The sequence below is a fragment of the Centroberyx gerrardi genome, chromosome 2 (assembly GCF_048128805.1).
Source record: "Centroberyx gerrardi isolate f3 chromosome 2, fCenGer3.hap1.cur.20231027, whole genome shotgun sequence".
Taxonomy (NCBI): domain Eukaryota; kingdom Metazoa; phylum Chordata; class Actinopteri; order Beryciformes; family Berycidae; genus Centroberyx; species Centroberyx gerrardi.
The window spans coordinates 38,148,557-38,167,443 of NC_135998.1; the positions used below are offsets into that span (position 1 = coordinate 38,148,557).

The 18,887-nt window shown below is 39.9% G+C and overlaps 1 protein-coding gene across 1 annotated transcript; it reads left to right on the plus strand.

Annotated features, from left to right (window-relative positions):
* The first annotated feature begins 242 nt into the window (after window positions 1–242).
* Window positions 243–17,953, plus strand: LOC144540046 (uncharacterized). The gene is made up of 3 exons (XM_078286314.1): window positions 243–339; window positions 7,930–15,489; window positions 16,081–17,953. The coding sequence occupies exons 1-2, from the start codon at window positions 243–245 to the stop codon at window positions 15,480–15,482; spliced, it is 7,650 nt and encodes a 2,549-aa protein (XP_078142440.1). The 3' UTR covers window positions 15,483–15,489; window positions 16,081–17,953.
* The last annotated feature ends 934 nt before the right edge of the window (window positions 17,954–18,887 follow it).

The following is an 18,887-nucleotide window of genomic DNA, read 5'->3' on the forward strand; positions in this document are numbered from 1 at the left end:
CCGCACCAAGCGAGTGGCGAACTTCAAGGAGAAACTGCAAGCCTTTAGCAGAGCCTCAACATCCACAACTTAAAAGACTGGACATACTTTTTTGCTTGCTCTGCTCCTCTCAAGGACACTCCGGTAATTAGTTTTCAAAAATCCGAAGGCTGGGGGTTGGTGAGTCCATCGATATAGCTTTTGATCAGTAATAGAAATGTTATTAACCTGGTAGATACACTTAGTATAATAATGATAGGGACATGACGGGATTTTTTGGTGCAGCTATCTTCAGCAAGGGCCCCCTCTGTCGGTCTCGGGAGAGGGGCTTTCCCTTGGAGCCGTTTTTAAGAGGCTCAGGTAAGGTCATAGAAGAGACCTCTATATTGGAAGTCACACTAAATGATATGGCTAAATATCATACTCTCTTATTACGTTCTTTTTGTTCAATGTTCAACTGTTGTTTACTCTCTGTTAGTTCCTACAGGGAGGGGAAAGCTTGTCAAGTTTATGATTGGGAAATGGTGCTAAATCACTTAAATGCAAAGTAGACCTATAAGAGTAGCTTCTTTTAACGTTAACGGGGTACTCAATCCGATTAAGAGAGGGAAGATTCTGTCAAAATTAAAGAAGGATAAAATCCAAATAGCTTTTCTGCAAGAATCTCATCTTAGTGACACTGAACATACCAAATTAAACAAAATGGGCTTCAAACATGTATACTCATCTTCTTATAAATCAGGACACCGGAGGGGAGTGGCCATACTGTTATCAAGTGCGGTAAATTATGAACACATATCAGAAACTAGGGACAAAGAAGGCAGATTTGTTTTGATAATTGGGAAAGTGGAAGGAACCTTAGTGAGTCTTCTTAGCGTGTATGCTCCTCCAGGTAGTGACTGGTCTTTCTCTTGACAAATATTTGAATTAATGACAACAAAAAGCTTGGGGATTTTAATTTGTGGAGGAGACTTTAATGTACGTCTGAACCCAAGACTGGACTCTTCTAGTGGAAATTCAGATTCCAAAGGTATCAGTAAGAAGATAAACACCTTAATGAAGGAAATGGGCATTATAGATGTTTGGAGAGAAATGTATCCATCCAGTCGGGATTACACTCACTACTCCTCACCTCATGCAACCTATTCCAGGATAGATTATTTTTTCATTTTCAACAGAGACCTTCATAGAATAGGACAGTGTGATATTGGTCCAATCGCTCTCTCAGATCATAGTCCTATATATATGTCACTGTATCTCAATAGTAAATCAAGATCTACGCTTTGGAGACTGAATTCAAATATTTTAAATAATCCACAGACCAAGGAAAAGTTAAAGAACGAAATTAAAACGTACTTAGATCTGAATGACAATGGCGAGGTGACTCCATCTGTGCTATGGGATGCACTTAAAGCGGTAATTAGGGGAAAAATAATATCTATCACTTCTCATGATAAGAAACTTAGAAAGCAAAAACTTCAGAATCTGGAGGGTAAATTAAAGCAGTTACAGAGAGACCATGTAGACACTTTGAATGAAGAGACTAAATCAAATATTATGAAAATAAGGACCGAAATAGATGAAATAAATACACAAGAAATACAAAAAAAGTTATTATTTACAAAACAGCGTTATTATGAAGTTGGAGGGAAATCTTTGAAACTTCTATCTTACAGACTACAAAAACAACAAGCAGACAATACTATATACAAGATAAGAAATCCTGACTCAGGAGAGATTGAGACAAGTCTAGAAAGAATCCAACAGAGTTTCGAAAAGTATTATAAATCACTGTACTCCCAAACACAAATTAATGACGGCCTTCAGATTGAGTCATTTTTAGCCTCATTGAATCTACCTTCTATTACTAATGAACAAAATGAAAAATGAATAGCTGAAATAACAAAAGAGGAATTATACTCAGCAATTGGGAGACTAAAAGCAAATAAATCCCCGGGTACAGATGGTTTCACTTCCGAGTGGTATAAATCAATGCAAGAACAGTTGGGTCCAACATTACTGAAAGCCCTTAATTGGGTGCTACAGAAAAGGGAAATTCCATCCTCATGGAGGGATGCGATCATCTCTGTCATACCAAAGGACGGGAAAGACAAACTAGATTGCGGTAATTATCGTCCCATTAGTGTATTAAATGTGGACTATAAATTGTTCACATCCATACTGTCCAGGAGAATAGAAAATATTCTACCAGAACTCATCCATTTAGACCAGACAGGTTTCATCCGACAAAGACAAACACAAGACAATATCAGGAGAACACTGCACGTTATTAGACATGTCACACAACAGAAAATAAAGACACCCATTATAAGTTTAGACGCTGAGAAGGCATTTGACTCAGTCAGATGGTCCTTCTTATACAAAGTGTTATCAAAATTCGGCTTTCACAAGTCTATCATTGAAACATTTAAAGCACTATATGACAAACCTTCCGCAAAGATAAAAATTAATGGTGATTTATCAAATTCATTCATCCTAGAACGAGGAACAAGACAAGGCTGCTGTGCCTCACCACTCCTCTTCGCCTTGTTTATAGAACCCTTGAGCCAACGGATTAGACAAAATGCAGATATTAAGGGGATAGATATGTTATCGGGGGAACAAAAATTGGCTTTATTTGCTGATGACGTATTGATATACCTAACACAGCCCACACAGTCACTCCCAAAACTGATGAGTCTACTAGAAAAATATGGGGCACTCTCAGGTTATAAGCTTAATGTTCAGAAATCCCAGGTAATCACATTTAATTACGACCCACCCAACCATATTAGAGGTAAATATAAATTGAAATGGGATGCAGAATCAATCAGGTACCTTGATATCAGCTTGTCTAAAGATATCTCAAAATTATTCGACCTTAATTATGGCCCATTAAATGCAAAGATAAAGTCAGACATACTAAGATGGAATGTTATTCCCTTTTTGAGTTTGAGTTCCAGAGTTCCAAAGCACTACGTGCTTGAACCACTAATAAGAAATATAGCCGCATTTTGCTGTGCTATCGACGTAGATACCTATCACCTCAGAGTAGATGCCTGCACAAGTGTACCAAATTTGGTTGAGATAGCACAATGCATTCATGAGTTATGCCAATTTTTGTAAAATAGGCCTCACCCACAACATTTGACCAAAATTTCCAAGCCAATTATATCAAAACGGTATGGAATATCAAAAAAACGCTTGATGGCTTTTGTGCAAGGCAGTCCAGAGATGCTGTGTACCAAATTTGGTGAAGATTGGACAATATTTGTAGAAGGAGTAGCGAAAAAACAGCTTTGGACAAAATTAAAAATGGCGGAAAATGTAGTTAGAGGGAAATGGGCGTGGCCTATATGGATAGATCCGGAATGACCCAAGGAATCCAATTTTGATTCTATGACTTACGGTTCAGAAGTTGGACCAAAATGCAAAATAGGTTGTTATAGCGCCACCATCAGGTTGAGTGGTGTAATTTTCTTTTGCCTGAGTAGTGGGTGAGACTTGGGTTAGGGTTGGTAGGGTTAACCCTTAACCCTAACCCTAACCCAAACCTATCTGCCAAGTTTAGGACCTGTACCTCTTACAGTTTCTGAGCTGCAGATACTTTTATGGCAGAATAAAAATAAGAAGCATAATAATAATAATCCGAACAAAAACAATAGGGTTCCAGCACTACGTGCTTGGACCCCTAATGATAATAATAATAATAATGATAATAAATCAGTAGCAAAACAATAGTGGTTCAGCACTATGTGCTTGAACCACTAATAAAAATAAAACAGTAGGAAAAAAATTGTGGTTCAAGCACATAGCGCTGAACCACAATTTTTTATAAATCAAAAAGTATTAAAGTCATCGTAATGAGATTTAATAGGCCTACAGTAGCCTATTCATGAAGTAATTATTAATATGGATGAATGGAAAAAAGTTCTTGGCCAAAACTTGCTTGTTAAAAGTTTTTTTTTTAATAACACTGATATACTGTATGAAAGCATTTGTGCAGTCCGTAAAAGGCATTGTACTTCCTCCATCACGACAACTCACACTATGGAACTGCTGGCTTTTTCACTGCCCTGGTTGACCCTGGCTTCAAAGTTAGTGCAGTTAAAGGAACTGTTGTATTTTCATCGCACGACCTTGGATTTGAACTCACGACCCTTGCCTCTGAAGTAGTGACGCACGGGTCGATCCGAAACCCGTGGGTGGGGCAGGTTACGGTCGACTGAAGATAATATTGAGAATGGGTCGGACGGGTGCGGGTCAAATAGGCTACACACAGTACAAACACAATGTAATTATAGACTAAACTTCAATGAAATTTAAATGTAATTAATGGAATTCACTTCTCCAATCTCCAGCTGGTTTATATCCTGTGCACACTCTGGAGTGCACATATTACATATAGCCTTAGTTATTTAGTTACTTAGTCTTATTATTATTATTTGGAAAATTTAAATATTTATTTATTTATTTATTTATTTATTTATTTATTTATTTATTTATTTATTTATTCATTTATTTCAGGTTGGCAGATTGGTTTCGGGTTGTTGTTTTATGTGTATGAACATGGGTCGGGTGGGTTCGCATATGTTCATGTGTCAGATCGGGCGGTCCTGACCCACGCATCACTACTCTGAAGGCAGTTCACACACCCGTTGAGCCAGTGAGGGAGTAACACCACCTTTGCGTTTCTCATAGTATGGCTTTATGAGTGCATGGCTCTTTAATGTCCTGCTATTCCATCTGCTATTCGGTTGAGCTAATGGGTCATTTTGTTGCGGTTCAGGTCATTCAACTTTTGGAACACTCTGAATGGCGTGTCACGTGACAATGTGTATGTGAAAAATGAATGGGAAATGACTGGAAATAGTCATGCCCATGTCTTCACGTCTCAACTCTATAGGGTTCCAGCAACTGCGGTGCTTGGACCCTTAATAATCGTAACGGCCCAATTGAATTGCTAAACATTTTGTTGGTAATATGAGGTCTATAACTACTTACATTGATTTTGCATGAAGAATAAAGCATTCTAAGTAGAAACCTCTTCAGCGTATACGTAGTCACGCATATACATAGATTCCAAACGTTTGAATCACATAGAGATTTTGATTGTACAAAAGAAGAAATTCCAATAAGAAAAAACATAAAGAATGCCAAAATGTTCGTGGAAACATTCGTAGGCACAGTTTACAATCAAATCTGATCGTACAATGAGAGCAGATTCACTAAGTGTATTTAGTTATTGACAATTTTTAATTTAGTTAATGCCAAAAAATTACCAATATTTAATTTAGTTGTTGCCAAAAATAATCCATGTACGCTCCTGCCAGAATATGAACATGAATGTAAATATGAGTCTATGATATTCAAGAAATTAGTCCCATGTCATCCATAGTATTGATAGACTCTTTTCATAAACTGTCTTAAACTGGTGCTGAATGCGCATAAAACAAAATTCATGCTGTTTTCTAGAGCCAAAGATATTGGCTTCAATAACCTGCATATTTCCACTTTAAACGGATCCAACATTGATAGAGTTACAGAATATAAATATCTTGGCATTTGGTTAGATGAAAAATTTACATTTAAATACCATATAAGCAATCTTGTCAGTAAACTGCAGCAAAAAAATGGCTTCTTGTACAGATTCAGAACTACCTTTCCTATGCTTAGCAGGAAGAAGGTTGTTGAAGCAATGTAAAATGGGATGAATAACTCTGAGCTAGGGTTGATTCAAGTAGGCAGATTTGCATTCCCCTCGGATGTCTGTTAGAACATGAATGATGGAGCTTGTTTACTGTTTTTTATTGTTGGCAGATGGTTGATATGGTTCTGAAAATCAGACATAGAAATAGACCATATATGACAATGCCTGTATCAGATTAAATTAACATAAACATTATACCAAATAATAATATTAATCACAAGAAATAAAGAAACATCACTGACTTATTCCCTAGGGGAGTGTGACTCCCACAGGTTAATGTCTACAGTGCAAATAAAAGTCTTAAGTCGCCATCTAGTGGCCAAAAAATTTAACTTCTGTAAGGTCTCCTGCACGTGGATTAATTGGTAAGCTAGCGTCAATATTAATTAACTTGCACCACCTGACCTGGGTCAAATGTAGATATGGAATATAACTAAAATATGACCTAACTTTACACAATACAACATGCAGGTACTTAGCAAGGCATGTAAAGGCACTAACATGAATTTGGATAGTTAAATCACCTGCATGAGTTAACTAAAAATATACCTGCAGAGCTATCCAACATTACATTACATTACAGAGGTTTAAACTATACAGTAGCGATTTTCAGCAAATTAACACAGCAAGAACAAATGGAAATAGTTATGATGCAGAACTTACGTTTTGTCATTTACACACAAGTCCCAACAATATGACGACTGGAAACTACCGACTTTGGTCAGGCTAGGATCAGACTACAGCAAACTGTGCACTCTCCAGCTCCTAATGAGAACCTCCACTCGACTCTCACACGCCAGTGCATGCACATTAGCCAATCAGATGCAAAATAACTTAAGTACCTAATTATTGTGTCCTACTATATTTGTAACAATTACCAGGATAACTATTATCACACACCACACCATACCTAAACTAAATAAAGTTACTGGAAATTGGGGCCCTTTCTACAAGCAGTTTTTTCTGTCTGTTTTGGATTATGGGGATGTGATTTATAGGCACGCTGCTGCTTCCACCCGTAGGCCATTAGATTCAATATATCACTCCGCCCTCAGATTTATCACTGGTGATAGCTATGGTACTCATCATTGCATCTTGTATGAAAAGGTTGGATGGTCATCCCTGTCCAAGAGACGTGATATGCATTGGTACTATATGTCAGACTGGAACCTTGGACCCTACCAAACCCGCATAAACGACTGGCTTATGTTCCAAGTTCCTCGAGTTAATTCTGAACTGCTTTTAGATTCTGTGCTCCAAATACATGGAACGATCTATAACACATCCTAAAAATTAATACTCTCGTAAACTTTGTTCATTTCAGAAACATGATCACAAACCTTCCCCTATCTGTATGCACTTGTTTTTAACTGTTTATTCGTCCCTTACTGTTTATTCATGTCCTTTTTGTTGTTTTGTTTTGTTTTGTTTTGTTTGGCTTTGTTTTGTTTTATCATTGTAATCTCCACATCATTGTCAATGAGGGCCACCTTCAATGATTTCTTTGAGAAATAAAGGTTGAATATATTTTGGTGACTATATATATTTTGAATTCCATATTTTAAAATACTGTAGAACCTCAGAGATATGAACATCTCAGGACCAGGGGCAGTTCATAACACTGAAAGTAATGTAATTCTTAAAGTAATGTCAAAATATAAAATTTAAAGAAATGCAATTGTTGCATTATTGATTACTTTTTAGTAGGCTACTCTCCTTTTCTAGCAACCAACAATCAAAACAGCAGCAGGAGTTCCTGTCAGAAGTTGGTTGTTATAAAGTCATTAAAATTTATTTTTTATCTTTCAGAAAACAACAGTTGCACATGGAAATATCTGCTTAGCTGCTGAAGAATTCCTCAAAAATGGGGAACGCACCATCAGAAAGTAGCATGGGCAACAGCCTGAGATGCTGCAAGTGTAATAAAGTCCTGCCTCCATGCTACTCCTTCGACGATTTATACAAAGATATTGTTCATGGGCGGAACGTATATGTGTTCAATGGAGGTGAATACTACAGACCAGTTGGCCACAATCATTTGTACGAGTGTGAATATTGCTTTAATAAACCAATAAGGGATCAAGAGAATATGAGGAGAGAGGAGGAGAGGAGAAGAGAAGAGGAGAGGAGAAGAGAAGAGGAGGAAAAGATAAAAGACGAACAGCAAAGGGCAAGAGAGGCTGAAGAGAAGAGGAGACAAGAAGAACTGAATCAAAGACTACAAGAGTCACTCCAACAAGCCAAAGAGCAGAAAGAGAAACAACTGAGCAGCGACATTTCAGAGGAATGTGAGTCCAAGCGAGACGTTCTAATAAGCCATCTGAATGAGTTTGAGGCAAACTATGAATCAGACAGTGACAGCGATGAGCTTCTAGAAATCCTCTCATCAAAATGCAGCATCCCAGTTCCAAAGCTCAGTCTCACTCAGCTGACAGCTGATCAGCTGGGGAACGTCCTGTCGGCCCTGGACAAACTTCTGTTTGATGAATGGATCGGTGCTCTTCCATCCCTCAGCACTCTGCAGCACACTCAAGTGTTCATCACAGAGCTGTGTGCTCTGTCTCTGGAGATATCTGAGGGAGTTTCCCTGCAAAGCATATCCAATCATGTGCAGTCCCTGGTGGGGTCCATCAGCCAATCAGCATGTAATGTTTGTGAGAGTTTCCTGCTGACTCAAGCCCTTTATCTGAACCTTATGAAGTTTTTCACTGACTATGGAAGCTCTGACACTGATGCTGCCGTCATAGCCAACAACTGGGCTGAGGATGAGCTTTCCACTGAGGATCTCTTTCTGATAGAATACCTCGGCAACCTCATACCATCACTGCAGAATACAGTTGAGAGAGCCTCTGTGTTCATTTTAAAGATGGAAATACAGTGCTTGAAGCTTCTCTTATCCACACTCACACATCTAAATGGCAAGGAAACCCACTCAGAATCCACTGAAATGCTCCTCAGACTTGTGGAAACCAACCAATGGACTCCAACAGAGGCAGTGGCTCTGCTCAAAGCGCTGTCACAGAAATATACAGAGGATTCTCCAATAACTGAAGTGCTTACGTTGGTACAAGTGTATGACATGTCACCAGAGTGGACGGATGACTCCGGACGCTCTCTCATCCAGGCTCTTGACTTTGCTGGCCCTGACAGATTCCAACAGGATTTCCAAACGTCTCTCAGAAAGCAAGATGAGAGCAGTCTAGTTGCAGCTCTAGCTGAATTAAAAATGTTCAGGAAATTGGATGATTCTGTGATTGATATGATAAAAAACATTACCACTGGCGTCCTGCAATATTCAGAAAATGCCCTAAAAGATGCACCATTTATGAAAGATTCCTTTAAATGTGTAAACTTGGATGCAGATGACATCCAGAAGTCTCTGTCTCAGCTCTGCAAAGCGGTTTTTGACACAAAAGGCTGGTGGCCCACAGTGAAGCAGATGCTGCGGTGGTGTGCGTTGGTGCTGACTGAGAAGAGTGGAGCGCTAGAACTGGTTGGTGTGGAAGAGGACCCATGTGTCACAGCCATGTTTGCAGCAACACAAGTCTGCATGGGAAACCGACTGGACATTGTGCTAAGCTCTGAAGCTCACTCAGAGGAGCAAACTAAGGAGTGGTCTGACTTCTACAAACACATTGGAATTTCTGTCATCACAAACATGAAGAAGACTAATGCATTACACAGGGATGTCTATAAAGCAGACATTGTGTATGGTACCATGGATGACTTTGTCTCTGATTACTTTCAATACGGCTTAGAGGTGATGGAAACAGGAAACCCTCAGCCGAGTCGTGGATTTATCATTGAAGAAAGAAGTCTCAGTGCTTCCCATAATCTGGAACTTTCAAGGCTCAAGGACAAAGATGGCCTGGTGTTTGCAGCAGAGATCCTACAAAGCCTCATGGGTAAATTTCACAGTGAGGATATGGAACTGAGACAGGGTTTTATTAAGGCTCTTTTTCAGGTGCTCCACACCAACATGAACAATGACGCAAACACTGGCAATAAAATTGTCACAATCTCACAAAAAATGACTGGAAAGGAATTTCCTTCTAATGAGGTCTTTGTTCTGACCTTTCTTGAGAATCTGCTGAGAGTGCTTACTAGAGAAACAGAGGCTGATGAAGACAGGGCATCTCCTGCAGGCAAATGGTGTTTGGAGATTTTATTTGCCTGTGCAGTGCAATTCCAAGCATCAACAACTTCAAAAGAACTCTTCCAGATGGTTTCAAATCTTGAGGAACAAGGACTTTGGTCACCAGTAGAGGCCTTAGACCTCCTTGGAGCATTAACTGACCACCATCATGATGAAGTCTGTATTTCCATCATGAAGATTTTAAATTTAATGGCAACATATCAGGTTTCTTCCAAGTGGACAGATGAGAACAACCAGTCTCTCCTTCAGCTCTTAGATTCATCTGGAACTGAGAATCTGATCCAGCGTTTAGAAAAGAGCCTTAGAGCTGAGAAAGTAAAAGGCATTGACACTCTTTTTGATGAACTAAGGCAGATGAAAGACATTGATGAACCAACACTGAGCAAATCATACTGTGTAGTAAAACATGTCACACACCTGATTGAAACCGGTGAAATTAAAAACCACACAGATGTACGGCGAGCTAGGAATCTGAGTCACAGCACAGACACAGAAGACCTTCAGGAGATCCTGGCAGTCTTATGCAATGCTGTACATCTGCACAAGGCTGAAAGGAAGTGGTGGCCCAGAGCCACTCAAATGATAAGCTGGTGCCTCTTGGCCTTGTCTGACACTGGAAAACTGCTGGAGATGGGCACTGGAGAAGGGAAGTCTTGTGTCATAGCAATGTTTGCAGTGCTGCGTGCGCTTAGGGGTGAAAAAGTGGATGTGGTGTCCAGCTCTTCTGTGTTGTGTCAAAGAGATGCAGAAGAATGGACCAACTTCTACTTGTACTTTGACATCACAGCTGACACAAACACAAATAAAACCAAAGATGAAGATCGAAAAGAATGCTACCAGAAGGATGTGGTCTACGGAACTATCGAAGCCTTCGCTGCAGATCACCTTCGCCAGATATTTGAGATGAAGGATGTGAGGCCTGATCGCAGCTATCAGTGCATCATCATCGATGAAGTGGACTCGTTGCTGCTGGACCAGGGAGTGCAGCTGACCTACCTGTCCAGCCCCATGGTCTCCATGCAGCACCTGAACATTATTCTGACCATGATCTGGGGCCAGGTCAGCCAGTACGGCTTCCTGTCTACAGGACACCAGACATTTGTACAGGGTCCCCCTGTTTCATTCTTCAAGGCCATATTTGACTCAATTGACACAGAGGAAACTGAAATTAATGACCCAATGGACATTTTACACATTGCTGAAGAATCCAACATTGTGCCAAAAGGATTTACAGAGGATATCTATAGAAGTGAAAAAGATGAACTTCTTACAAAATTGAAAACTGTGAGTCAGGATGCTGTGGTGGATTTTTTCCATGAAATTGAGGACTTTGTCCCCTATGGTTTCACTGTTTACACTTTAGATGACAACGGATTGCTCTGTCTTAGAAAGCCCAGCCCATACAGCAACCAGGACATTCCAGACCTTACATTCCTTGTTTTGGAAGAAGGCTTGTGTTGTCCTCTCTATGATTCAGAAGAAATTATCATCAAGCCCATTGCAGAATTAATATCAGAGAAGATCCAGTACACCCCATGTACAAACAATAAAGACAAAATCAGCATCCCAGGATTCCTGAGAAAACTGATAGAGACGAAAGTGTCAATGTGGGTCCAGAATGCATTTCTGGCAATGAGACTGAAGCAAGGACGGGAATATGTTGTAGAAAATGACAGTGTCTGTCCGGTGGACTTCAGATCCACTGGAATTGTAGAACTGAACAAGAAATGGGGTGATGGTCTGCAGCAGTTTGTTGAGATTAAACACCAAATCAAACTGAGCACAATTTCAACAGTGACAAACTACGTTTCCAACATCTCCTTTTTTGAAAAGTACCAAGGGAAAATATATGGAACAACGGGGACACTTGGGAGCAAAACAGACATTCTGTTTTTGCAGGACCTATATCCAAATCTCTCTGCCTGCAAAATGCCAACATTCAACAGGAAGAAGTTATTTGAGGTCAAAGGTACTCTGAAGACTTCAGTTGAAGAGTGGAAATCTGAAATCAAACGTGTGGTTATGGCTCAAATTTCCCCAAATTCATACAGAAATGGAAGAGCAGCCCTGGTGATCTGCAAAACTATCAACAAAGCCAAAGAGATCTACGAAGAGCTGAAAAGCAGCATCCCAGGTGAAATCATTCTCTACTGCCGCAGTGACAAAGACAGTTTAAGCAAAATAGAAAAGGAACTGCTTCCTGGTGATGTCATTGTTGCCACAAACCTTGCCGGGCGTGGCACAGACATAAAAGTTTCCAAAGAGGTGAACAACAATGGAGGATTATTTGTGATCCTCTCCTTCCTTTCTGAGAACACAAGAGTGGAACTTCAGGCTTTTGGCCGAACCGCACGCAAAGGTAAACCTGGATCTGCTCAGATAATCATGTCCACCGATCATCTGCAGCAGTCCTTCAGGACCGTGTCTTCTCTGGGGGAAGCTAAGAACAGAAGGGAAAGACTTGCAGCAGAAAAGATAAATCACATGACGAACGACATCGCTGAGTTGAAACTGCGGGAGGATCTGTTTTCAGAGTACTGCAAAACTCTTCAAGACATCCACAGGAACACAGATGAAGTTGAAAGAAGAGCTGTTGTTTCCATCATGAATGAATTCTGGGGAATATGGCTGCAAACTAAATCAGAAGAAATTGACCAGCTGAAAAGAAATGAATTGCAAAAGAGCTTGAAAGATGACTTGGCTCTGGCAAAAAGTCAGTCTCAAAGTCAGACTTCACCTAGCTCCAGCATTTATCACTACATCAAGTTTGGGAATATCGCACTGAGTGAAAAACAATGGGACGTCAGCAGCAGGCTATTTGAAAAAGCCATGAAACAAGATGAAAGTTGGGCAGCCATAGCTTTTTACAATCATGCGTACTGCAGTATAAAGCAGCAGAAGGCAGATTACCTCACTAAGGCCAGAGATGATCTAAAGAAGGCACAGGAGTCTCTGAAGTACCTCAGTGAGGAATCCATGGTCTGTCTGCAGTTTGTAAAAATGTCCTCTCCAAACTCAGCCAACAGCAACCCAACCAGCCTGGAAAAACAGTTCACAACCAAGTGTACCATGTTAAGTTACTTTGATAAAAACATCAATGAGGCCATCAAAAAGCTGGAGGAAATAAAAGAAAGAGGGAGGGATGCAATGGCCAATAAATCACCGATGTTCTCCCTGGTGTCAAGCGCTGATGAAGATCTCCAAGAGGAAGCCTACAATCTCTACAGTCGAGGTCTGAAATATGTCTTTTCTGTGGAAGAACAGCCTCGTTTCCCATGGGAAGCTCTGCTGGTGTTCTGTCTCGGAGTTTTACAGATTATTGGAGGGACATTGCTCACTGTATTTACATGTGGTGCATTAGCTCAAGTCGGCATTGGGCTTATCACCGAAGGAATATCAGACTGCATCTCCGGCATAGAGTCCATGGTGACAGGAGAATTCAGCTGGAAATCATGGGCTATAGAAAAAGCCATTTCTATTGGTCTATCTCTCATTGGGTTTGGAGTTGGAAAGCTGATTGCAAAGGGCTTCAAAGCTTCTAAAATGGCAATTAAGGGATTTGGCAAACAGCTGAAGTCGATGCCAAAGTTTCTGTCCAGACAGGCTAAAGATGGTTTAAGTGTTGTCACAAAGACAAATATGAAGAATGCAGTAAAACACACTGCTAAAAAAATGGTAGAGGAAATCATTACCTATGGATTTGGAAAGGCAGAAGAGGAAATACTGACACAAATACTAAACGGCATCAAAAATGAGGTGAAAAAGGGAATTGTTGATAATGTGAAATCCAACATGGAAAAAGAGCCCTTGGCTTCATTAGTAGACTCCATTATACTTTCACACCTTGAGGACAAACAACAATTTTCTGATCTCCTGCAGGACAAGAACAGAAAGAGAAAACTGCTGGCCATTTTCAGAGAGTTAAGCAACACTGCAGTACAGCCTTTCTCTGCAGACCTCAGCTGGCAGAACAAGCTTAACTCATCCATCTCCACAGTGATTGACAGCGCTAAAGCAGAGGCCAAAGGAAAAACTCATGTAATTCTGACAACCATCCAAGCTGTCCACATGGGGGCGCTGGCAGGAGACGCCATCAGTGCAGTGCTCAGCCTCTCCAGTGAGTTTTTATCAAACCTCCATGAAGAGCTGACTAAATTTAAAAAAGAAAAAGGTTTTTCAGAGAAAGTGAAGGTAAATGAGCTGTCTGCTTCAGACACTGAGATGCTAAAGGAACTGAAGCAGGAATTAGCTAACACCATCAGTGCTTTATTGGCCAATGCTTTGGTGGAAGTGTTCCACCAGAAGTTCTCCAGTCACTTTGTTTCTCGTGTCCAAGGTCAAGTAAATGGCATCATTGGCCGTTATGTAAGAACTGGCTTAAAGAGTGACAGAACAGAGGAAAAACTCAGAGCTGGACAGAACAACAGATACATTACATACATGCCTGGAGACCCGAATACTAAACATAAACTTGCAGGAGAGGCAGGTAAACACTCACAGTTACATGCTGAAAAGATCAGGAACCCAACAACGGCAGGTACCATTCTCGATATCAGAGTCCTGTCAGAAACCACTGGCACTAAGGTTGTAATCCTAACAGAGGACAGCCAGGGTAAACTTACCAAAATGCAGGAGCTGAACCCAGGCACTAAACCTGCCAGTCAAACTGTGACACTGATCTACAGACCAAAGAGTGCCCAATACCCAGACGGCCATTACGATGTGCGCATCAATAACCAGACAGTGAGCGTAGCCAGCGAAGGCAAGAGCTGCCTGTTTCACGCTTTGGCACGAGGCATGAAACCAGAGGCCAGTGAAGAAGAGATCACTTTGGAAGCAGGCCGCCTCCGATCTGTGGAGGCCAACACTCTCCACAGACACCCGGGCCAATGGGAGCCTTTCATCAAGCGCAAAGAGTGGACTGAAGCTATCAGAGGAGGAGACTGGTATATGGCAGAGGGAGCTGCACCAAAAAAGATCATAAAAGAAAACAAAAAGGTGCTTAAGAAAGAGGTTGGAAAAATAGAATTCTACAAAAATTGGAAAAAATATGCAATTCAAAATCCAGGAATTGGACAATTCATCAATGCAGATCACCAACCACCAGTGAAAAGTATATTGGACGCTAGAAAATTGAACCAGAATGGCAAATTAGCTGCAGCCATGCTTGAAGTGGCAACAAACTCATCTCCTCTGAATCCCAACCTGATTCCTAATGTGCACAAAAATCATGGCCGCGAACTTCCAACTGTTTATGTGCCACAAGAGGTACATCGAGAGTTTCCCAGTACAAAATCAAAAGCGTTCCGATCAAGCTTGGCTACTGCCATAAGCAAGGATGATGTTGTGGGCACATTCAAACTGACAATCCTTGGAGCAATGGTCAGATTCAAGTTGGATAGCACCAAGAACTTCAAGGACTTTCAGAACAACCAGAAGAGTAAAACCAGGCTTACCATTTTTGAAAAAAGTTTTCAGCAACACTGTACAAAGATGGTACAGCAATGGTCCAACCTGCTTCAAGGCAAGGGTGTCATGACAACGACAGATGTTAACACCATTAATACATGGATCACAAACCAGGGCTACAAGAATCAAAATGATCCATTTAGGAACCAAGTCTCCAACATCCTATAATGAAAAGGTAACATCACATTTAAATTGATACTAAAATAAAGCACATATACAGCATTCATATATGAGTGTTTATAGTATAAAAATATTTAATAAAGGGTAGGTGGTACTTGGAATAGAGACACACGTTCATAATGCAGCTCTATGGCAGAAGGCCCAAATTGGTGAAGCAACAACTGGCTCAGCCTCACCAGGGAGAAACAGAGGATGAGCTGATTGAAGTCATCAGTCTCATAACGCTCTGCCAGCCTCTCTTGGTTGACCGGCACCTGCAGGTTTATGAACTGAACATATGTTGACTTCTCTTTCCTCTAACAGAATAGGCAATATGTGATTGCTGCCTTATCTGCACTGTCCAAAATAGGAAAGACTTGTTATGTGAATGGGAGGAGTTCTCCTCTCCTGAGTCTGTAGGAGAGGTTTGTGATTTAGGGGGTTAATGACATAGTTCAATGAAGTAGGAAGAGGTAAAATTATAGAATATTTATATTCACTAAAAAGGTACACATCCAATTAAGAGAACGCTCTTACATTGTATACTTTGCATTATGATTAGCAGTTTATCCAACTGAAAACTTGTCTATTTGTGTTTTATTTACAGTGGAGTGTTGCCATCTGAGAATATGATTGGTGAAGAAGTACAATGAAGACTACAGAGATCTTCCACCTCCCTGGTCATCTAGACGCCTGTCTGGATATGTATGAGGAGGATTGTTTTTATCTTTTGGTTTAATTCAGAATAACTTAATTTTACTATCCAGGGGCTTCATTACAGAACAAAATCCAAAATGCTTGTCCTACCTCATCTCAAAAGTCAAATATAGGACAACCCCCAACTTGCCATTACAGAAGCAAGTACAAAGTTCAAATTTACTCTCTTATGTTTCATGTCCTACCTTAACTTTATTTAGGACATCCTAATTATTTCTGAAAATTCCAGTCTAAACAGAAAGTTGTTTACTTGTCCCAGAAGTCATGTTAACGCTGCATATGAGATCAATTCCATTTTCGGATACTTTAGTTTTAATGTATTAAACAGTTGAAGGAACAACGTCAGCAATGACATCAACTGAAACAAAAAAAAATGTTTAAAAAAATGCCCTTGTAAACACAGAGCCACATATATTTTTTGAGGAAAAATGTCAGAAAAAAGTGATTATGAAGGCATGTGCCACTTTAAAACTTCCACTTTCGAGGACTAAACTGTAAAGCCTCTCTGACAAACCCATTCTGTTCAGATTTGTAAATCTGTCCTGAAGCAGTATGTCATGTCAGCAATATCTTATCATATGGCAGAATTTAAGATTGATTTCAAAATGTAAGTGACATTATGTATAGCCTAAGGATGACAGCAGGTGTCTCACTCAAGTTTGCAGGCATAACGTATCACATGTATTTTAGATAGAAGGGGAATAGCCCGTGGACGCTCTGCTCCCCAGCCAGAGTGCTAAGAGTGAACTCTGAACACTGAGAATCTGCTGCTCATCTCTGAGTAAATGAACGTTTGTTCTGAAGTCAGGAACAGTCAGAAGGGTAGCGGAGTGCACTCCAGCGTTCGGAGTGGCACTTTACGAACACACCTCTCCTGTATTCAGCTCTATGTAGTACTAGTCTAATTTCCTTTTCTTCTGGTGTGTGCACAAGGTAACTGCTAAGAGCTTGACTCTGGAGGGAGCTCCAGAGATACAGAAACTGCTTGCTCACAGAAGGCTTTGCTCATTAATAAGTACAGAGAAACAGTGACAAACTATACATAACTGGGAGTAATGTCATGAAATAATGTAACTATATAAAGAGATTTAATGTAGGGAAATTATGCCATTATAGGAAATGATGTAATGTAGGGAAATAATTATGGGAAATATTACAGGATAAAGCTTGAGATGTGCCTCAGACATGGATGATTAGTGGCTGAGCTGCTGATTGGATGAAGAGAATAGAGGCGGGGCTGTGAAACAGACCTGATACAATCCCACAGTTTGGATGACAGAAATGCTCTTAACAAAGATCCTTTCACTTGGTGAATTCTTCTACCATAAAGTAATCTTACTACCTTCAGACCCACCAGGTTGAATTCAGTTTGGATTTTCTTACATACTGTGTATCACTGAGCCCCTGCTCTGTGTCTGCAGCATCTCTTGCACCATCTTAAAAATGGTGTTGAATGTATGTTTGATTCAGGGCTTCAGTGTAACTACAAGTGCTACAGCAAGATTAAAAGCCACTTAAAACTGTTGTTTTGGGAAAAAAATGAATGATACATTTGCAATATATTCTGTACTACTACTTTGAACAGTGGTGTTTCATTATGGCGTGAATAGCATGTAACCTTATGTCTGAAATATTTCTGTCTGAATACAGTGAGCTGAATGCTACGGTGTTTGTTTGGTTGTATTCTTCCAGAATGGTGCAGGTTACTCTGGGGGATGAACTGGAACTGTACTCATTGTAGTAAATATATACTGTATATAATATTCCAGTTCAGATTAATTATTTGGGGTTATGACTTTGGAAAATGTTTTTACACAAACGCAGACTTAAAAACTGCCTAGTGCTGGCTCACATTATATATTTTAAGAGTTACAATATCTCAATACTAATACTAATACCACAAAGATACCACAGATATTCAAAGACTTACACAACCCAATATACAAATGTGTGAATCTCATCCATTGTTGGGGTAAATTCTTCTAAAATGTGTTGTAGATAACATGATCCACACTGCATCACCATGCAGAAATTTAAATGAATCCATTAAAATATGTAGATGTAAACAGTAAAAGAAAATTCTTAATTTCTCATGATTTCTTTCCATTTTCGCCACACAAATGTTGAATATTTTTGCTAGATTTCCTGTCAAGAATTTTTATGTTAAAAGGCACTTATTTCCAGAAGAAAAACTATCTACTAACTATAAAATTATACAACCTTTTTCCTGATAATGGCTAAAAATAATAAGCAAAAACAATAATTCACATGTAAAAAAAATCTTTCAGCAAAATAATGTTGTATGGGTCACGTTGGAGGTTGTTAAGGAACATTCTTCCTCTAACCTCTTCACTTGTCATTGTTTGTACCACACGTAACCTTCAGCGGTAGAAAGGCCTGGTAAAGCGAGACTTCTCAGCAGGTATGTTTAGCTTAGCTGTTAGCCTTTCTGCACTATGCTTTGTAATGTTTGTCCTGGTAGGCCTCTGTTGTTCAGTGTCTTTGCTGTGCCTTATTTACTAATGTGTTGCAGTTTGTCACCCTCTAGTGGTCAGAAAATGTCACTAATTGCAGCTTTAAAGTTGTCGGAGGAATCATTGAGGGTGACCGTCATTTACCATGATGAAGATCAAACAAACAAAATCAGTTAAAACAGTTACAGGCAGATATGGGACAGTTATTAAATATGCTGATATT